The sequence below is a fragment of the Wyeomyia smithii genome, chromosome 3 (assembly GCF_029784165.1).
Source record: "Wyeomyia smithii strain HCP4-BCI-WySm-NY-G18 chromosome 3, ASM2978416v1, whole genome shotgun sequence".
In the NCBI taxonomy this organism is placed as follows: Eukaryota; Metazoa; Arthropoda; class Insecta; order Diptera; family Culicidae; genus Wyeomyia; species Wyeomyia smithii.
Genome location: NC_073696.1, coordinates 270,631,268 through 270,654,428, shown reverse-complemented (window position 1 = coordinate 270,654,428; position 23,161 = coordinate 270,631,268). Strand labels below are relative to the sequence as shown.

At 38.1% G+C, this 23,161-nt stretch overlaps 1 protein-coding gene across 2 annotated transcripts in view; it reads right to left on the bottom strand.

Moving 5' to 3' along the window:
• LOC129732533 (nephrin) overlaps nucleotides 1-23,161 on the bottom strand; it is a 307,910-nt gene that overhangs the window by 75,638 nt on the left and 209,111 nt on the right. The window contains exons 1-3 of one of the 2 annotated variants that reach the window (XM_055693487.1): nucleotides 15,875-16,266; nucleotides 15,239-15,380; nucleotides 155-301 (exon numbers count right to left, since the gene is read on the bottom strand). In XM_055693487.1, the coding sequence (XP_055549462.1) occupies nucleotides 155-301; nucleotides 15,239-15,380; nucleotides 15,875-15,944 (359 nt within the window). In that variant the 5' untranslated portion in view covers nucleotides 15,945-16,266. Of the gene's footprint in view, nucleotides 1-154; nucleotides 302-15,238; nucleotides 15,381-15,874; nucleotides 16,267-23,161 lie in introns of those variants that run through there. The other variant, XM_055693486.1, reaches the window with a different exon arrangement.

The window sequence follows — 23,161 nt, the reverse complement described above, 5'->3', positions numbered from 1 at the left end:
GAAATTACTTCCGAAAACGAAAGCTACTCCAGTAACGACTGGTGTGCTGAACATTTCAAGGTTCGGAGCAGTCTTTTTGGCACGAACAAACAGCTATAAATTTAGGTTTAGGCTCAGGTAAAATTAACGTATTTCACAATCATATCCCACTCACCTGTACAAACCGGCATCATCCTGTTTGATGTTCTTTATCCGGAGCGCCGGTGGATTGGTTTCGTAGTAGAAGTACGCCTTCGACTTGAGTACCGCCTCGTCCGACCAGTGAATCGCCTGCTGCAGGCTTTTTCCCCGGGCGTCGAATCTGCCAGTTAGAAAAAGAGAGAAAGAGAAAAAAAAAAGATCAGTGCTAATACCGAAGTTTGGATGGAGTTTTAAGCTGCCACGCGGAACTCTCGTACTCGTGATTTCGGATTACCAGTCGAATAGATAAAATTGGACTAAGGTCTAAAATGAAATTCTCCCCCAATAAAGTTGAAAAGTTGATCACTAACATAAACAGTACCGGTGAATGTTTGACTCGACACAGGAAATTACAAACTCTGGGTGTATTTATGGTTGAGACTCTGTTCGGTACTAGCTAAAGCTAAAGGTAGCAGAAAAAATCTCTGCATATTTGCAAAGTAACTTTTGCTTCCGGAAATTGGAAAACATGAGATAGCTAACTGGAAGCTATTGAATAGTTGAAACACGAAATACACGTTCCTCCTGGGTCAAACTGGAAGCTGTGCGTTTGGTTTGAATGCCAAGGAAAGGTATCACCAGTAGAAAATGTACCGTCATTACCCAGCGCTTCTAAAACATTCGCCCATCATCAAAAGCCACTCTGTTCTGTAAGCCTCTTCCCCCCTCCCTCTCCTCGAGTAAGTACACTGAAATGATTTTCTAGCTTCCCTCCATTAGCAGCTCGCTTCATGGAATCTCTAATCTGCTGTAATATTCACCCATTTCTGAAAAATTAATTGACTTACTAGGCACACAGAGACAACCTGTCATGCCGTCAGTTGCGAATTCCCCCGTGCGATGGGTTGTGACTTTGTTCGAAATCAGTCCCAAAATAAGCGGATCAAATACACACTCGCAAAATTCCACGGCTGCGTAATATTTCATATCGTAGGCGGGAATTAAACAATAATTTATGAGGACCTGTTTTGTGTGAAGTGTCACCATCGGTGGAGCGAAATCTCATATCGCCAAGTACGGGCGACATGAATGGAAACGAGTGCTCTCGTGCCAGTTTGAAGTCCTCATTTGGTGGTAGCTTTTCTTGCCATTGTAAAAAGTACTCTCGGTGTGTGCCGTACCCTGTAGAATGTTTGTGAATGTGTAGCCAACGACGGGAAATTGAAGAACGCGGCTTTGAAAATATGTGTACACCGTACGCGAGTAATTCAGCAACCTTTCACGCATTATTGTCCCATCTGTAGAAAGAACACAGGGAAAATGGGGAACAGCTCTAGTAGCGGCTGTCACGTAGGATGTAACTTACTAGATGAAGCAATTTTCTTTGCAGTTGTCATGTCCCTTAAGTTTTTCTGACGAAGATGAAAAATAGAAAAAAGTAGGAAGCAAAATTCGATAAACATGCCATAATACGACCATCAAGCGTGATATGAGTCTTTTCGCTGTCTTCATTCACGACAGACAGCGCGCTTACAGATAGAGTTGCACCTACCTACTGTTTTCTGTGGGGGGAAAACTTTGCACAACAGCTTTTAAGCATCAAACGAAGCGACAAAAAAAAGCGATTCTCGACTGGCTTCGGTAATAAGAATACGTAATCGCATTGTTTGCCGCAACAGGAAACACTGCAGACGGAAATGGAAGCAGAAAAAAGAAAAGATTCACTTCCGTTAGACTGTAGGAGTGAAATGATGAGAATAGAATGGTGAATTTGATAGAACATAATTTTTGTGTACGGATTCTGCGGGTTACGTTGTGTCAGCAAGGTTGTGTTAAGGCTTCCATCAATGAACAATGAAAAAGGTACTAATTTGGAGCTATTGCAACTTTGACAGTTTTTATTTCTAGTACAAGAAGTTTAAAGATGTTGTTAAGGTTGCTTCTGTCATGAGCTAAAAACAGTCGTTCATGTTGTTACTTTTTTTAAGCTTACCTACATACAAAGTTTTTCGAGTCTGCAAAAATTATAGAGTCCGCAGTTGAGTAGTTTGGTTTTTCCTGGGTTTTGGTTTATGGATTTCGTATTTTTCGAAAAATTACGATTGAATGGTAAAAAACTAATCCTTGATCAATTTCGCCTACAGTCAACACGGAAGTGAATTTTTTCATTTCTCTGCTTCTCTTTCCGTCTGCAGTATTTTCTATGGCGGCAGCTTCTATGGCGGAATCGATTTTTTCGATTTTGAATGCTAGATTCAACAATTAGCTGTACAGTTATGGGTTTGTCTACGTCACTTATAGTTACCAAGAAAGAAAAAACCTTATCGCTACGCTTGTTCTACCTGCTTACAGAGTGTACACAAACTTTCGTCCGCTCCTGTACAAATGTCAAAACGTATTAGCGCTTGCTCTTGGTTTGTTATTGTTGTGTGTGTACTAAAGCATGTGAGAAGTTATTTTTTATCTTCTAGTCGCTACTTATTATTCCGTTTACTAATGTCAAGTAATCGTTTAGCTATTATCAACTTGCATCAGCTAGGAAAACGCAATTGCGAGATTGCACGGAAGCTTGGCTTTGCTCGTTCTTTGGGGTCTCGTGCAATTAAACGATTCAGGGAACTTGGTAATGAGACTGATCGTCCAGGAAGAGGAAGAAAATGCACTGTCAACACTTCTGCAAACCGAAAAATCATAAAAAATAGAGTGGAACGGAATTCCAGGGTCTCTTTGCCGAAAATTGCCAATGAGATAGACATCGCAGGTTTGGCTACCCGAGTAAAGTTGAACAACAAAACGATAACATGATGTGATGCCTTTGATAACAAGGCAAGCCAAATCCTATAACATGATATTCTATATTTAGATAACAGAGAAAAACAAAGTGAATCCAAAAATGCCATGATTTGTTATTCAGATGCCCTGAGAGCTGTTATCTTATTTTATTCGGGTAATCGATAGACAGGTTTGGCTAATCGCAAAAAAAGAACTTGAACTCAATGCCTAAAAGTTACAAAAATGTTCATGCTTGCTCACGGAAGAACACAAAACTTCAGCGTCGGGCCGTTGGTTGGTTCACTGTTAAACAAGCACATAAACATCAGAATGATAGGAGTTCGTCAACAGAAGCTCCGGATGTATTGCCCGTTATTGAACGACACCAAAATCCACGTTCAGTTATGGTTTGGGGTTGAATTTGCGCCAATGGTAAAACACCGCAGGTTCTCGGGGAGGGGTCAAACAAAACAAAGAGAATAAACATGCCGTGACATATTAGAAGCAGTAGTACTTCCCTGGGCTCAGCAGCACTTCAGCGATGATAGTTGGACATTTCAGCAGGACTCGGCACCAGCGCATAGAGCAAAGACAACACAAGAGTGGTGCAGAGCCCATTTTCCAGATTTCATCACTACTCTAGAATGGCCACCCTACTCTCCGGATCTGGATCCAATGGATTACAGTGTTCCCGGACGCAAAAAATTCGATTCGGATAGATTCTCTAGGATTCCTCACATTGGATTCCTGAGCGTCCTTGAAAAGGATTCCTGAAAAAGAATCCTCAGGAATGCCCTGTATATGGCTCTAGGATTCTTGAAATAAGAATCGTGAGTGGGAATCCTCCGGATCGTGCTTGCGATTTCTTTCATGATTCCGTCACCGAGTTATAGGTATCCTGGGGATGGATTCTCTGCATTTTAGTAAGGGTATGGTCGATTTTAGAGGCCAGGGTTTGTACTTTGTAGTCCCTGAAACATGCGTTGAAGCGAGAATGGGACAATTTAACTTCGGAGGAGCTGCGGCTCATAGCGCATCACTTTGGGAAACGTTTGAGCTTGTGAATTCGTGCAAAAGGGGGCCTATTCGAAACTGGTTAATTTATTCTATTACCCCAAACCTCATATTTTCACGTCATAGAAAAATTTCCCTATGATAAAAAAAATCAGCCAAAAAACTTGTATACACTTTTCTATTGTCACCCTGTATTTCGGCAGCATGCGGCCGTCTTAGTTTCCCATAGGAAACAAGGTGTCTAGTATCAGTATTATTCCGGTGTAGGAATGTCGGAAAATTATACTGTTTCGGATTGGGAACGGGTGCATCGAATGTTTGTCTGTCTGTGGGAACAGCGTTTTGTGACTGTAAATGGTTTATTGACCAACATACGCAACGTGCGTTGCACGTTAAGCAGTGTCGCTAATGATAGTAGGAAAACAATGATTCTTTTACGTGGTTCTCTCCTATTCTCTCTTTTCAATATTTCTCCGAACATTTATTTCTACTTGAACGTAATCTGTATTGAGAGTGAGTGACATAAGCATGCGAACGCCGTGACGTTGCTCACTTCCTCTTAACCTGTTTTTTGTCATACTTGGGGTTTTTATTGTTCATTAAAAAATTGGAATTTTTAGCATTGTTATTTGGGTTTCGGGTGCGTTATTTTTATTTTCCTATATATGTATGGTTCTGAAGTCTCGTATAGAAAGTTTGGTTTTTAGTTTATAGAAGATTAATACCACCTTTTTTTAAACTCCTTTCCAGGAAAAAAACTTAGATGCGCCACTAGTTCAGTCTATTGTTTATAATTTTTAATCTTCAGCCTTCAGTCTTTATTCTTCCATCTTTTATCTTATTTGCTGAGCACTCTGGTAACAAGTTCTGTAGTTGGATATAATTTGTTTCCATTCTCAATTTTATTAACCTCTGGGTTCGTAGATTAGGGATTTCAAATTTTGGCATTTGGAATCTGTATTATAAATTGAGAGTTTTTGTCTTTGTTGATATTTGAAATTAAACTTTAATACTTTAAGTTTGGATTCGAAGTTTTGCACTTTGGATTCAGGATTGTAAATTAGGGTTTTATTTCTGTACATGTTATTTTTTTTTTCATTTTTTGTTTCAATTCCTGTTCAAATAATTAAAAAAAAAATTCGTGGTTTTAATTTTAAAGGGTAAATTTAGGGTTGAGATGTTGAATTTTTGCGTTTGTAAATCTTAATTTAGACTTTGGATTCTGGATTATTCTGGATTTTGATTCCTCAATATAATATTTGGAATTTGGATTGTATACTCTAGAAGCTGGATTCTTGGCTTGCGATTCTAGATTTCTGATTTCTGAAGTTGGTATAATTTTGTTTTAATAAAATTTTGAATGCTGGAGACATGATTATAAATTTTGTAATTTTGAATTTGGAATAATGATTTCATATTTTTATTTTGTACAATAAATTTCAGTTAAAAGATTTCGGTTTCCTGGTTGTTAAAATTGTATCTTGAGTTTCGGATTTTGGTTCACTGATCGATACATACTGGATTGTAATTATCAGTATTATTAGTCTAGTTTCAAAATTAAGACTTTAAATTATAGACTCTATTAAAAAATTACAACGAATATTTCAAATTTATTATTTCATTTCTGAGCTACGATTTCAATTTTTTGTATACTCTGTTCAAAATTTGAAGTTATCTCTTTTTCCAGATTTTGAGTTTCAAATTTTTAAGTTTGAGGTTAACTTCATATTCTGAAATTTGACTTCATATTGACTGGATTTGATAGTGGTCAGTCTGAAGCCCAAAATGAAGTATTATAAATTTTCAGTATTTACACCAAAAATTTTTTCGTGAAATCTGATCTACGATTACTTTAATCCTTAAACGAAAAACGTGATTGGAATGATGTCTATATCTTGACCGTTTTTAAGTTATTGAAGAGAGCAACCCAATTAGTTACTAGTTTCACATAAAGTGTTTCCCATATCAAACCATGCATCTCGGGAAAAATGCTGTAGAAAATTACCTAGTTCAGAGTGTAATGTTTACATTATATTTCCATCGCAGTCAGTTTTACGAATATTGGAAAAAATGCTGTTACCCGAAAAGCAACTTAATGGATTGATTTTTCGCAAGCACCTGGAAAATCGTCTACGCTCTCATCAAGACATCGGAAAACAACTTGGAATCGTGCAGTCATCGGTGAGTCAAATGTCTGTCTGTCTTTGGAAATGAGGTTTTGTGACTAAACATGGCTCCGGGAAAACAGGCTGCTGCACGAAACGGTTTATTCAAATAGTACGTGCGTTGCACGTTAAGCGGTATCGCTAATGGTAGAAGGAAAACACTTAACCTTCTACATGGTTCTCTCCTTTTTTTCTTCTCCATATTTCTCCACACTCATATCTCCTACAACGTAACCCGTTGTTTCTTTCTCTCTCTCTCTCTTTCTCTTACTCTCTCTTTATATCTCTATCTATATTTTACTCTCTCTATCTTTCTCTCTTTATCTCTTAACCTGTATAGCACTTCAATAATCTCAAAATTTACCTTAATTTTCATGCACCCCCTCAAAAAACAATCTAGGCTGCACCACTGGTTCAGTCTCTAGAGTCTAGAGTTAATCGTTAGCCTCTAGTCTCTATACTTAAATCTTCATTGCTGAGCATTCAGGTATTAATTTCAGTATTTTGACATAATTTTTTTTTGTTTTGTTTACTTCTGAATGCGGGTGCTTAGATTGGGAACTTGAAGTATGTATTATAAATAAACATTTTTTGTCTTTGTTAATATTTGTAATTAATACTTTCTTACTTTAAATTTGTATAAAAGATTCAAAATTATGGATTTAGGTTTTTATGTTGTACAGTACATGTTATATTTTTCTTTCTTTTTAATTCCTGATCCATACAGCAAATTAAAAAACTTCATGATACTATTTCTTAAATGGTAAATTGTGGGTTCAGATGTTGAATTTTTGCATTTCAAAATTTAAATTTATACTTTAGACTCTGGATTATTCCCAATTTTGATTTCAAAAAATTATGTTCGGAATTCGGATTGTAGGCTCTAGAAACTCTAGAAGGATTTTTAGTTTCGATCCTGGAATTTAGATGTTTAAATTTTGAAGTTGGTTTATACTTTTGTTTTTATCAACATTTTGAACGTTGAAGTTTGTAAATCTAATTATAAATTATATAATTTTGTATCTGCATCAATTGTTTCAGACTTTTTCTGAATAATGAATTATAGTTGAAACATTTTGATCTTTTGGTAGTTTAAATCATGAATCATCATGAATTTTGGATTTTGGTTTACTTCAAATTCCAGGATAGTGGATTCTCCATTTTGAAAGTTGAGTTTTGAAATTCAGACTTTGAACTATTGACTCAAATACAAATTCAGGTTTCTACAATGATTATTAAAGATTTATTATTTGATTTCCGAGTTGTACTTTTGTATTCTCTGATAAAAATTCGAAATTATCTCGTTTTTCAGATTTTGCATTTCAAATTGTTACGCTCGGGGTTTGAAATACATATTCTGGAATCTTGATCCTAAACTTTCGATTTCAAAGTTTGTGAACTAGATTCTTATTATTGTTGTTTTTTGGCAATTTAGATGCAACATTTCGTATTCGAGATTTAAGAATTCCTTATTGAATTTTGGAGTTAGTTATTAGTTTCGCTTATACGATTTTTTCTGGATCGGATTTTGTACGTAGAATTCTTAAGTGCGAATTTTGTATTCTTTGTTTGTTCTGATCTCAGAGTATATTTATTATCACATTTGGGGGTTTTATTTGTAAATTTAGATTTAATGCCTGTATGTACAAAAAAATCCAAAGGATTGTTCTGTTTTGAAATTAAAATTTTTAATTTTGGTATTTGTGTTTCGGATTTAATCCAAATTTTAAAATTCAGATCTTTTTGTAGGTTTAAATTACAAATCTTGATTATCCTTAATGCTGAATTCTAAATTTTGTTTTATTTTTGCTGTTATCAGAATTTCGACTTCCAAATTCTGCAAACTGGATTTTGGATTCTGTTTTTGTGTTTCAAGTTTTTTCAATTTTTAAATTCCAAATTGAGGACAGAATCTTGATTCAGTCTCAAATGATTTTGAATCATTTATTTGGAAAATATGGACTACAAATTTTGAGTTTTTTGTTGGATTTAGAATTGAAAATACGGGATTTAGTTCACCTTTGATATCTGGGGTTTGAGTTTCGTATTCCGAAGATGGCTCATGGACTCAAGTTCATTAGATTTCGGACGGTTAGTTTTGGATATCGGGCTATGTATTATGAGATTTCTATTGCGAACTCACTGATATTACCATTATTCATTATCATCGGGGTCGGATTAAAGATTGTGGGGTCCCGGGGTCCAGTACCTTGTGGGGGTCCTCTTTTTAGTTGCCAAATTTTAATTAAAAAATATGTTATACAGAAATATTAGTGGAAGAAAACCCAGCAAACCAGAAGTTGTTTAAGGATGATATTTCTTAGTCGCTCAAATATGCATTTAAAGTTGAAATTACTTATGATGCAACATTAAATGTGATTATATCGCTAAGATTCGAATCTTATAAAATGAAATCTGTAGTTATATATGAGGCAATTTAACGTATCATCTAAAAACGTAAAATGCGTCATTCCTCTAAGTCTATACGACTTGCAATTTAAAGATTCAAATAAGGCAGTTCAAGATAGCCTGCGCAGGCGCATTTTATGCATCGCCAAATAAGGGATCACTTACCGAGTTGAGCGCGAATAATATGAACCAATTTGTTTGCTGAGAAGAGAAGGATTGTGTTAGTTTCATTAAAATTTATATTATTTTTAAAAATTATCAAATTGTTTGGTTTTTAGTTTTTTTGTGTTCAGTCATGAGAAGTAAACTTTTGTAATGGCTCTGAATATCCTGGAGTTCATGGCCCCTTGGACCCCCTTTAAATGCGGCTATGATTGTCGTATTATATGTATCCTGAAATTTTGATTGTATTTCGGATTTTAAGATCTTGGTTTTGAATTATCGAGTCTAAGGCATTTAGTTCTTAATTTTTGGATTATTCACTTTCGTCAAATCACCAAATTGGGATTGTTTGTTTTTATGTTCTTTATCCTGGATTATGTTTTATGCATTTATAGCTGTGAATTTTTGTTGTAGGAATTATCGTATTTGGTTCTCTAATTGTAAAATTTGACTTTGAGCCAAACTTTGAAGGAAAGTTCAGAGTTGGAATTTTGTATTTAAGCTATTCTTTCTGTAATCTCAATGGTTTTTAGATTTTGAATTAATATGAAACTCGTTAAGATTGTGGTTCGTCCTCTAAATATTCTTAATTTAAAATTTGAAACTTTCCGATTTTCTCAGATCTTTAATTTAAAAATTTTATCATTATAAATTGCATCGTTATGGCACTGATTTTGGATTCCAGATTTATGAATCTGGTCTTTGGTTTTTCGATATTAGAAGTTCTAAACCAGATTTTAAAGTATTTTTCGCTAATTACATTTCTATCATTTATTTTTATTTTACGATTCTACATTTAAAAAATTTGTATATAGGGTAGAGCGGGGCTAGTTGGTCATTTTTGGTCAAAGTGTTCTGTAACTTTTTGTAGGAAACATTATGGCAAAAACTCATTACATGGAAATGTTGTGTTAAGTCTATAGCATCTAGAAAAAATATAAACTGTACAGAATAGTTTATGATTTTGCGGATATTCTTTGTTTTTTGAGTGGATGTCAAATTGGCCAACTAGCCCCTCAGCTGGGGTAAGTTGGTCAGGGTGTGGGGTAAATTGACCGTTTATATTTCGGAAGGACAATTCAGTTTTCATTCCTCACTGCATTAGCGGCAGCCTGTAGCATCTCAGTGGAGGTCAAACCGCATCCGGTTTTTTGTTTATACGTTCGCTTTCCGAAATCCCAAACCATCAGAGAAGTAACTCAAAATTGCATGAAAAAAAATCGTGTTACTCTTCCATACCTGACAAGAAGTATATGTTGAAATTTTCCTAATAGTTTGGTTGGGAACTAAATCAAAAACAATAAGGATTAAATTGAGAACAGGGGCCAAATTCTAGATTCGCATCTGCAATCACAAGCACAAAACTATCGAACGAATTTTTCATCAGATAGAAAGCATTTGTCGATGCATTAGTGTACGTTATAGTTATTTTAGTTCAATGACTAAGCATTTATATTGCACAAAAAAATATTCATCAAAATGACGATGAAATGGAGATATCTTTTACCAAATAGTTTATCGCTTCAAATAATTGGTTTTGCTAAACAAAGTAAACGCTGTTTTCGCTTGGATTGAGTTTGCGTCACGAAATGCACTGTTCCTGAAATTGCATTCACTTGGTTACTTGCATTCGTTTATGATGTGCATATGACCAACCAGCCCCGCTAGTATGTGACCAACTAGCCCCTCATGTATTAAATATGTAAATTACTCGAAATATATGAAAATAAAATTTTGGCGAAAGTTTGCTTTACACAACTTAAAACTAACGAAAATGACCTTCATAATACGTTGAGCCATGTTCATTTCAATTTGGCTAGCTTTGTTTAGACAAAAAATTTCAACATGAAAACCAAGTAGAATTGGTGGCCAATTTGGCAGCAACCTGTATTTATTATACGTTCTAATTAAAACTGTACTTCATTTTGTTATTTTGTTTCTCTGGTTATCTACTACGTATCACCAATATAATACGATTTTTTAGATACGTAGATTCGAAGATATTCTCATTGACCAACTTGCCCCGTAACCAACTAGCCCCGCTCTACCCTATATTAGATTTTAGAACCTTGACATTGAGTTATGGAATTTGGGTTTCACGTGTATGTTTTTGATCATGGATTTTAAATTCTGGGATTAAACAGTTTGCTATCTTCACCTCAGATTTCTTAACTCTATATTATTTGTTTGTTTTGATCTCGGAAAACGGATTCTCGATATCTAACTGTGGATTGAGACCGCAGATATTATAATTTTTGAGTATATTATTCCAAATTTGTGAATTTAGATTTTGTGCCAAAATGTGTAAAGATTTAAAGAATGGTTCATTTTAAGTTCGAAATTTTTAATTCTGGTAGTTTGGTTCAGTATTTTTAGTTTTTGATTAAGGATTTTGGTGTCTCAATTTGAAAGTTTGGTTTTTATATATTGAAACTTGAAACCCAAGTTTCTGGATAGAAACCTGCTCTCTATACTCTTTTTTTTAAATATGAAGATTTTTGAGTGCTTTCTGAACTTGAATTGAAAATTTTTATATTTATGGTCTCTGTTTTCTAGATCCTTACTGTTTGATTCCGGATGTTGGATTTTAGTTAGTTATCAATATTCAATAATATTATCAATATTCTTTGTATATTAGAAAATAGTTTTGTACAAGTTGTATTAGTAGCAATAGTTTAACTTTCCCAGTGCTTCTGCCTTCAATCTCTATAACCTAATAAAATATGATTTCTCCCTGATGGCCATGTAATCAATCGTAGAATGCCTATCGTTTCGATGCTGACTTGCAGAACTGCAGCTAAATTAGGTTCAACTAAAACAGCATGTTCACTCCGCCAGGTCGGAAGTTTATCTATGTTCAGTCATGCATCGCCTACTGACTCGATTGAATGTCGTTTGTTGAGAACAAAGTTCAAACGAATTCACCGAATCGAACGTAGCGTAGCAAAGGAAGCTATCCGAGTGGAAGAGTGGATGAGGTCCCAGGGCGGACGAGAAGTGATTGACCGCAAAAGTGTAAACTTCGTACAAACAAGCATAATACGATGGAGTGCTGTTTGAGCATAACACATAAACAAACAAATAAATAAACTTAAGTTCCACAACACAAAAGCAACGGAACACCCTCGAGAGGGGGAGGGTTGGCTGTGGATGGACGCACGAAGTGCGCACATAGAAGAGCAAAATTCATCACTCATCAGGTGGGAGATGAATGGAATATTGAAACGTACGAGCGATATTGGAGCTGCCTCTCGGCTAGGCAAGACAACGCAGGGTTCGGTTTGGGAGTTATGTTGGACAGACAACGAGACCGTCTTCGCTTTGGTGGTTCGGGGTTTGACCCGGGCTGCTTTGATGGGTGTCAGACATCACAGCTGAGATGTGCACTTCTCAACGAGGGGCGACCCAGATTTCGATTGTTTCAAGCTGCAGCCATCATCGTTGGAACAGAGTGATACTTGCCTACTGTGATGCCGGCGAGACTGAAGTTGTTAGGTGGACGTGAAATGTAAATTTGAAGAGATTTGGAAGCACAAACAAACAATCTTTCAGGTTTTCGAGAAGTGTTACAAAGAGTGCTTCGCATGAGGAATTTTGAATTGTTTTTTATTGCTTTTGTTTGGCCGGTGTGATGATGACTCTATTTAGCATCGGGGTAAGATGTTGGACGATAATTTTCTTTTGTTCTTACGAGTATACATTCTGACACGAAATGTTTGGTAACGAGTTTGGGTAAACATCGTTTCGATGTTGGGTGTCAGATCAGAGGAAAATTATCATGTAATCTAGACAAACAAAAACAACAAGAAGGTCACTCTGATGTTACGAATACATCAGAACTGAACTAACTCTAACTCTAATTGAAAATCATTATCTGTGGTTTGTGGTAAATGTTTCGTAGATTATCTCCTCGTGAGCAGAGAAACCACAAACTCCGAGCCAATCTTCTGTCAGTTGATAGACGATGAGGTCACGCTCGTTTGTTTAACAATCAATTCAGAAGCGATCATCTGTTGTGCTCTTTCTAACGCTATTGATAGGTCAAACACACAAGAGACAGACTGCCATTCGAGTCAATCGTTATCTCTCCCACATCGTCAGTGTTGTCGTCTTTGCCAGCGTTCTGTGCCGGTGTCTTCCGTCACTGATCAGGCTCAATCTGAACTCTTCAAGAATGACAGGTCGATATTGTTATTCAAATCGGACAGATTAAATCTGCATACGGGCTTACTGTCTGACGAACTGACGAACAGACAAACAGGCACACGGGTCGCATTTCGTTCACGAAAAGTGTTTCCGATTATCTTGAGCTGGAAGCGAAAACGGGAAACATTCCTGGCGTAATGGACATTTATTCCTGTTGCACAGCGAGCTTGGTTGGGTGCAATCTGGTCAAAGTTTGCACAGACCTCAATGATTTTTTAAAATAATAATATTTCACATATTCCACTAAAACTGGGAATATAAGTTCTCCACCTCAAAGTATTATAGAAAACTTTGCACCACTGTGCATCCTGTTTGCCGAACTGATTTCGCATTTCGATGGTAAACGTAGGCTTGTTGATTGTAAGATTAAGTTAATCTGTTTGTTTCGGGCTTAGTCTGGTGGTGGCTTTTTTGTTGTGCCATACGGCAGCAGCCGAGGAATATCTTAACATTTTGACAAGCAGCTTCCGCACGCGAGTGCAATGCATATCGATTATTTATTCAAATTAAAACAATATTCATCGTTCCGGGGGAAATTTCTGGCATAGAAACGAAAGCGTAATGATGCAAACGATGCTCTTTTGTTGCTTTGGTATCGTCAATGTTTTTCCGGCGCTGGAAGCAGTGCAAGTTAATGTCATTCTCGAAGCATTATTTTCTGTCATGGTTAAAGGGCGTTTAGATTTCAAATATTTCGCCTACAATGACACGAATCGTTCAATAAAAATAGTTTAAGATTTCTTCGACAACCTCTTTTCTACACGCAAAAGTTGGAGTGCGCGTAACCAGATCATTTATGAACTGGAACCAGTACAAAGCATGTGCGTTGGGCATAACGCATTTGATGCTCTAGCGTATTTTGAATGTATTCCGCAGCTCCAAACCACTACACTTATAAAGCATCAGTGCAACCAGTAATCAATACTGATAAGTTGGGTACTGACTTCATTGAAGAAATTATTGCCTGATCGATTCACTTTCATGAATCATGTCATTTAAAAACATCATTCAATCATCAACAATAAACAAAAAACATGAGATTAGTCCAAAACATTTTGCAGTGCATTATGACTCTGGTTTCATTCACATGCATTCGGTTCTGCGTTACTAGCACCAGCGTCAATAACTTCCGCGGCAACAAGGCTCGCTATTGGCTGTTTCGGTTGCTGACGATTTTTAGGGATGCACGAGCCGTTGATACGCACTGGCTCGCGAAAGTAAAGAACGGTTTTTTGAGCGCCTCGAAACTGATCGTTCGCCCGAAGCCGAAGTTTACCGAGACATTACGATTTTTGTGTATATGATACATATTCTGATTTTGATCTCTGTCAATGTATTCCTTGTACAACTTTTGCGTTATGCGTATCACGCATTGGTTGTGCGAAGTCAGAGCAAATTCCGTGCGAATTGAAAGGACACATTGGATGATTAAAGCTTGAACTTTTGCGTGTAGATTTCTAGATTTCTAGACAAAACTTTTGAATTTCAGTTTACTTATTATAACTAGTTACAACTTGAAGTTCCCCAAGACAGCAGAATTACAATACTCGCCTACACCGATAACACGGGAAACCAAAGTAGAGAGGATTAATGTTTTTAATTAACTCATTCAACAAAACAGACAAGCTGGAAATTGCCCCTCTCATAACTAACTCCGATCAGTCCATAAAGCCCGTTAAACATCAGCTACCCACTCGGTTGCGTCCGCTGAAGGGCCGCTCTCAAACAACGTCGAGGAATAAAAATCTATTTCTCTTTCTTTACTTTGCTGAAGTTTATTTGCATTCCACTCGAGGCCATCGTCGCTATTATATTGCTGATCCCGGCGATTCAACTCGTTCGCCAGAAGCGTTCTATCTCTATCTCTTTCTGTGTGGCGCAGTGTCGCTTTGTGCAGTCGAAAGCGCATCATCCACCAGGATGGGAAAATGTTTTACGCAAACTTTCGCCATCCAGAGCCGTTCGCTGATCAACCGCCGTTCGGCCACTCGGCGCACTCCGGCAGTGACGTTTTTATTTTATGCCAACAAGCAGACGGAAGTGGTTTGATTTGGTTGTGCCTTGAAGGGGAAAGTTTTTTTCCTCTCTCTCTCACTAGCTTTAATTTTTCACTTGTGCGCGAGAATGGATTCCACTAGATTATTTTGAGCGCGGCTAACAAATGCGGAAAAAAGCAGCACCTGGTCCGACTCGTGAACGGCCCTGTTGGGCTAGTGGATTTCACTTTGTCTCTCGGCAAAGGATGAGATGAAAAATGGTAGATAAGTGGCCACTTGAACAAACAGCGCTTTGTATGAGAGCGAAGAGGCACAGTGACGAGATCAGGGAACAGTACTTTGGCAAACAGATAAACAACTCAGATTTCCTCCGGTCGTTTAGTGTATACTCACGAGTAGATTGGCTTGCTGTTGCCTTCCTTGTACCAGATGACCAGGGTCACCTTGTCGGTCATCATCGTCATCGTCGTCGGCAGCAGATCGCACGGAAGTGACACGTCTAGCCCGACAGCTGTTTGTACTTCGAACAGGGGACCTGGCGGAAGAAAAGAAAAAAAAAGCAGAAAAGAAAAACAGTGTTACTTATCAGATATTCTACTGTATACAAAGTTTTGAAAGGTAAATCAAGCGGCTTGAATAATTCAGCGTTCATTTTCTTTTCCGGATCAAAGTTGCGATTCGACACCAATAATTCGCTTCCATTAGGGAAATTATGTGGAATTTTACTTCCTTCTCAGCAGTTCGGCGAGTAAACATCTCATCAACTTTCCACCATCAAGGTGAAAATTTTATCGACTCCATCCAAGTTCAATAAACCCTAATCAATTTTCCGTAGTCGAACCGTGAATGGACGCAATTTTTCCCGACTTTCCCGCGTAATACTCAAACATTTGTTGAAGCAATCAATTTACAAAGGCTGAAAATCCTCACCACTCTCCTCTGTTTGTTCACTTTTCGGCTCGTTTCGAAACTTTGCTTGCAACTTCGGTGATTAATGAGACCCACGGAAAAAAAACCGTTTTCGTTTACCTTGGCTCCGTTTGCGCACCTCCCGTTGCGTCGCCTCTGGGCCAGGGGAAAAGCAAGACATTTTAATCATCTTAAGTTTTCCACACAAACTCCCTCTACCCTACCCTGCCCTTCACCAGTGGACCAGCCTAGCAGCGGTGACGACACATTTGCCACGTTTGTGTTGCCCTAGCAAACGACAACCAGGAGGATCGCTTTCAGCACAGTGGCGCGTGTTTGCTCTCCGTGTGAAAGTGGCCGGGAAAAAACAAAACTGATGAGTTTCCATTTCCTGTGTGTGTGGCCTGCCGCTGCGCTGATGCCCTAAAAAGATGCGATGAGCAGCAGGCAGGACGTTACCCGGGAGCCGTAGGTGCTGTGTTTCGGATCAGAGCGCGCGGCATATAGTTTGCTGTTTTACACATCGGAAGACACAGACTGACTGACTTGCTGGAAATAACTATCAACACAAAGTGTAGTGAAGAGTGGTGCACTTTGGTGCTCCCCCCTTTGGGGGGGTGGGAAAGAACAGGGACACCTGCCGGGAGGTTTTTCAGCTCTCGAGGTTCTGGCTTAATGTAGTGTCTTTGGGGAGCACCGAGACGTCATTAGAGGAAAGGGTTCATTTTTTCTCTGTTGTTGACGGTCGTTCAAGTAACTACACATGCATGCCAGAGGAGCAAACACTGTTGGTAAGGTGTTGAAAAATGGCTTAATTTTTCACAAATCCATCCAGTGTTTGCTAGCTGTGATGGCTATTTTGTAACTTTACAAGGGAGCTCGAGGTGGAAACACTACTAGGAAAGCTGCTTGTTGATAATTATTTTCTCTTTTCAAGTGGATGGATACACTGCGTGTCGTCATTCCGAAAGATGAACGCAGAATATATTATTTAAAACTTTTTTCTCATAATAATATAACGTCATATAGGAAAGCTGTGTTCAAAATAACTATATCTCTCGAGGGGGATACAAGTAGTTTTGAAGTTTGTTGATTCATCTGCCTTTGCCTTTTTTATGATTGTGAATATATTTTCAATTATTTTTTTCCCGTTGCTGTACAATTTATGTAGCACCGTTGATCGCTTATTACTGATGTTAACTTTTTTGCTGAAAATTTTATTCGAACTAGTTTATTGTTTTTTCTCAATATGGTTACTTCAACAGCATTCTTACATATTTTAAGTTTTTCAATTTGCTCTCACCGATTATTACTTCTTATAAGTTTGTTTTCGTTCTAAATTATAATTTGTTTGATTATATATTATTGGTTTTTATTATTCTGAACTGTGGCCTACTATTATTTATTAGTATTCAATTTGTACGTTTTTAGTCATCTATCATTTGTGAATATTTTCGTTGGCAAAATTGTTTCGTAATGTTTATAGCTGAGAGTCATTATTTTCACATTTACTTTCAAAATTTATTTGTAATTCAAGATTTTGCTTTATCCTACATTTTTTTTATTATTACCTTCGTGTCTTTCTTCTTGTTTTGCCTGGATATTGATGGCTTCAAATTCTGATGGATTGTTTTCATTTTTCAGCGTTTTATATCCAGTCGATTGTCTGCAATGTTTTTTTTAAGTACCCAATCAATTCTCCATCGGCTCGTAAATAAAACTAATTTGATTGGTGTAAATAAAACTACGGAACCACGTGTGACAGTTAAAGTGAACACTAAAACACTGCTGCTGAAAATAGGTATAGTGTACAGGCAAAGGGCAGTGTAAAAGTGATCTTTTTATCACTTGCGGAATAATATTTCATACATTGTTAGCATTGGCAGTGACAATTAAAAGTAGCGTTAAGCTCCCACATAAAGACTTGCGTAGAAGCTTGTATGCATGACTGAGTGGACAGGCAGTGCTGCTGTTTTCACCATAAATTGTGCAAAAGCTATTTTAATAACTATCATTTTTACACTTTATTTTCAATTCATCATTATTATTATTTTTATCTTAATTTTCATAGCGTTGTGTTTGTGAAGATGCTTTTTGTACTGACATCGGAATCGATTAACATATTGTTTAATAATTACTAGTCTGGCATTGTGTTACAAATTTCGGGCTATACTTTGGAACATATGTATATGGCTATGCATTATATTATTTACTCATAGCTTTCTCCTCATTTAACCACTTTTCTATCCATCAAATAAAACATGGTACATAAATAAATACGAAATACTATTTTGTGGCGGGGCTTACACAATGTAAAATTACTCCGGTATGCACTCAGTTATTCTGTGAAGGGATTTTGGAAGATCGGTATAGATGAAAGATATGACTCTGGAGTTATCTTCTTCTCGTAAAAATGGACTTTTTTTCGGATGGTGGTAGAAAAATAACAATGACAGATAATTGAGTTTTATAAATTTTCAATGGAAGGTTATTATGTTAGCCTACTCGCAAAATAATTCTACGATCTTGCGTGCGGCCTTCCAGCAGATAACCGGAACATTCGCCATAACGAACGAAAACATGCGCGTAAATCTTTCATCGTTTTATTCATTAATTCCTCCTCAGTTCTCGCGACAAAATTGTTGGAGTATATGTTATACTTCGGGCTTGCCCAGAAATCCTCGATGGGACCCAATTTGGGGACGTTGGTCGGATTCGCCAGCTTGGATCGATGTGGTCATCGATATTCAGCCGCTCCATCTCCTCAAACGATCTCTTCGAAAAGTAAGCCGGCTAAAACACCGCGTCTTCGGCCTTTTGGTATTTCTCGATGAACGACGCAATTCCCGGCAGGCACTTCAAACTATGAATTTTCCCGTTCACGGTCAGTCCGGCGCGAAAGAAAAACAGCTTTGACCGCCCCTTCTCGCTGATTGTCAGCCACAGCAGCACCTTCTTGGGGAACTTGGTGTGTGAAAGAAACTTCACCTTGGTACTTACTTCCTTTTGGGGGTAGTAAAATACAAAGTGCCCTGCCAGTCGTTGCCATCCAGGGTGAGACAGGTCTCGCCGTGCTGGGAAAATTTTATCAGCTAATTCCGAGAATAGTGAATGTAACTGCTGCTTCCTGACATGTATGTCCATGTTCGCCAGGCACGTTTCCACTGTTTGATCGGTTGCACTGGATCTCCCGGCCAATTGCACGCAACAATGTAGCCTTTTTTCCCTCGGTCTTCCTCTTCAGCATCTTTTGGAGCTTCTTGTCGTACAGGATCGTCGGCCGTCCGGAACCGGGCTGTCTATCAATGCTCTGATTGTTGTTCAATAGTGCCAAGATGTTGTGGATACCGGAACGGGCGTGTCCGATGTCTAGGAACTGCTGCACGATGTCCTTTTTTGACGAAATGGGGTACCGTTCTTTTAACGCGCACACTTCTGAACGGAGTAGCACTGTTTCCGCCACCACGGTTAGAGTTCTCCTGATAGAGCTAACATTTTTCTTCTGATGATTCATGGATTAATATGATTGGTGCTGCTTGCGCAGTTTCGTGAGTGCGTGTAAAGGTAAACCCATGAAAATTCGGCAAATTTTGTACATTATTTTGCGCAAACCTTATCACTGCCAGAGATTGAAATTTAGAAAAAGGTGTCCACACACACACACACACACCACACACACACACACACAGATACACACACAGGCACACACACACACAGATACACACACAGGCACACACAGACACACACAGACACAGACTCGTGGGCTTCGCCGACGACATAACTCTTGAGGTCTATGGCGAGTCAATTAGAGAGGTAGAGTTAAAGGCCGCGCTATCAATACGCGTAGTGGAAGACTGGATGCACTCCAGGAAACTGGAGCTAGCGCACCATAAGACTGAAGTTATTGTTGTAAATAACAGAAAGTCTGAGCAGGAGGCATCGATTAGTGCCGGTACATGCACTATCGCCTCAAAACGCTCGTTGAAGCTTCTGGGGGTTATGATCGACGACAAGCCCACGTTCGGGAGCCACGTCGATTATACCTGCAAGAAAGCTTCCATGGCTGTGGCTGCGCTATCTCGCATGATGGCAAACAGCTCAGCGGTCCGTAGCAGCAGGCGCAAAGTCCTTGCTAGCGTGACCACGTCCATACTCAGGTATGGAGGACCAGTGTGGTCCAAGGTATTGAGTACCTCGTGCCATCGCGGCAAACTCGAGAGTACGTACAGGCTAATGTGCCTAAGGGTCGCGTGCGCATACCGAACAGTGTCGTACGAGGCGGTTTGCGTCCTGGCTGGCATGATGCCCATCAGCATCATCGTCAAAGAAGATGTAGAGTGCTTCGACCAACGCGACACGAGGGGTATTCGCAACACCATACGGTCATCTTCAATGGCCAGGTGGCAGCGGGAGTGGTCCAACACTACAAAAGGTAGATGGACACACCGACTCATTCCAGTGTTAGCATGCTGGATTAATAGGCGCCATGGGGAAGTAACCTTCCATCTGACACAGATCCTGTCAGGCCATGGCTGCTTTAGGCAGTACCTGCATAGGTTCGGGTACGCCGAGTCCCCTATGTGCCCCGCTTGTTCGGGTGCGGAAGAAAGCGCGGAGCATGTGTTCTTCACATGTCCGCGCTTCGAGCGGGTACGGTACGAAATGCTGGCAATAAGTGGGATGGACACCACGCCAGAGAACATCGTGCGTAGGATGTGCGAAAATAGGGAAATCTTGGATGCGGTCGTCAAGGCCGCATCACAGATCGTTAATATCTTGCAGGGCACTAATCGACGGGAAACCATCGATGTGCCCCAGTTAGTTAACGGTCAACTAACTGGCCTGTATAGGCTGCTCTGCTACCCATAGAGGTAAGTGCGAAAAGCACGACGGGCCCTCTCCCTGAAGTAATGCCTAACGGCGGTCCCGGGGAGACCAAGGGCTTTAGCTGTTCAGCTTAGGTTCCCCAGCATGGGTAAAAGCAGACACAGACTCACATAGACACACACATACACACACACACACGCCACACACACAAACACACACCACACACGCACACACACACACGCACACATTTTTATATCCGGTTGATTTTCTAGAAAAATATAATAATTCCAGAATCAAACTAGAATCAACAAATACTATTTTATTGAAACATTGACAATTTAAAATCATTCTATAAATATTTAAGAATCATTTTAGAGTTGTTGAAATATACAAAATTAGCTTTATGCGCTGTTCTAAAGTTTAGAAGATTTCAGAATTCACGTGTTTTTCGAAGTGGATACTCATATGCGAAGTGCAGTGTCATGACCACGAAAAATCACAAACATGGACACGACCATCACAGATTTTACTCGAAGTTGGGAGAATTATTCATCTATTGTCACTTCGGAAAAATCCCAAATTTGGTGTCGATTGGTATACCCCCGCTCTGTGTCGAGATATAGCATTTTTACGAAAATAGTTTTGAATTTCGTAATTCATTTTTCGTAAAAATGTCATATCTCGAGATTGACTCATAGTACCACGGGGTGAAAAGTGTCTCTTACGTAAAATTTTCCGAGAAATACGATGAAACCATCAAATTTAAAATAAAGTTTGTTACATTTGCCAAAAAATGCAAATTTAGTTTTAAAATACAAAAATAATCTATCTGGCATCACTTCCGGTCAAAAACTATTTTTTTCCTGGATTCGTTGGTTTATTTTCTCCAAAATTCTCCCATCACTTTTTTTCGGGTGTCTTACATCTATAAATTATGAAACAAATTATTACGGAATTTACAAATATTTTCGCAAAAATGTTATATCTCGTAAAAATGTTAATCGTAAAAATTTTATATAGTTGTTTCTTACGTGAAATTTTCCAAGGAACACGACGAAATTATCTAATTTTAAATAAAAATGGCTGCACTCACCAAAAAATGTAAATTTAGTTTTCAAAAACAAAAATAATGACCTGGCAACACTGCTAGTAAAAAGTTATATTTTTTCTAGATTCCTCGGTTTATTTTTTTTCAAAAATCATCCATCAGTATTTTTCCGACATCTTACGTCTATGAATTGTAAGAAAAAGTTAAAAGAAAAACAACAAAAATTGCGTGACTTTGCAATAAATGGGGGGGTCCTACAGAGCTGGGGGTATTCCAATCGACACTAAAATTGAGATTTTTATAAAGAGACAGTTGATGAATAATTCCCCCAACTTTGAGCAAAATCTGTGATGGTCGTGTCCAAGTGGCATGCACACTTCGTATGGAATGACTCATATTTATTTATTTATTTTTTTCAAATGTTCGTGATTTTTTCAGAAACGTTGGTTTTTAGGTCGTTTTAAATATTTTTTCTTCTCTGAATCGTTCATTTACAGTGTTGGTCAAGCTCTTCAAATATTGATATTTAATGCCTGCAAGATTAACGTAAAATTGCGACAGTCTGTGTTATGTCAATATGTTTTTTTTTGCATTGGGTTTAAGAACAAACTTGAATGGGATTGATCAATTTGATCGTGTGAATTTCAGTAACAATTCTCAACTCTCTCTTTTACTGAATACTTGGTAACCTTGAAATAAAGCGTTGGTTAACTGACTTGAACTCATTCGAAAAAAATGTTGAAGGTTGCTGAAGCACAGTTGTAGGTAAAGCTCAGCTTCACCGCAAAATGAATGTTGAATCCTTCTAACTGAAATGTCAGATTTTGAATTTTAATTTGGCTGATACAAATTTCGAATTCTCTACATGTCCAAGGTAATCAATGCTAGCCAAGAGGGGACGCCAAAAATAAATCACATCAAGAGGAAAAAAATGGAACATCTTTGATGAAAATTTGTATGCAAGTTACTTTGTTTGTAACTTGCATTTAAATGAATGTTGAAGAATAGCTCTTTTTTATTTTTATTAATTATTCGGCTTGCCTTTTGATGACACTTTCTCTGTCACCGGACTTGTTCGATGTTAAATTGAGTATACGCTGTCGTAAAAAATAAGAAAAATAATAAGAAAACGAAAATCATCCCGCGTCATATGCAAGTGATAATTCGCACTGACCAGAATATTAACAGACTTGCCGGGTGCCACTATTTTGACATCACCAATGGCACTTCTTAGCGCCCGAAAATAATTTGTTTGAAGTTGTGAAACAGCGTGGGTGGAATTGAATTCTGCGTTAGGGGAACTGCAACGTTTTGGTGAGTTGCACAAAACATAGTAGCTACTTCAATTGCATAGTTTTTGGCGCTAAAAAGTGCCATTGCTGTGTTACTGTAGTGACGCCGATAAGTTTGTTTATCGCACTACAGCACAGATTCAGCAAATGTTGAGTGTTGTACCTGCTGACATGCTGTGCATGAACATTTTTAGAATAAATAAGCAATCTGTCTCATCAGTAATTAATAAAGTAAAGTCG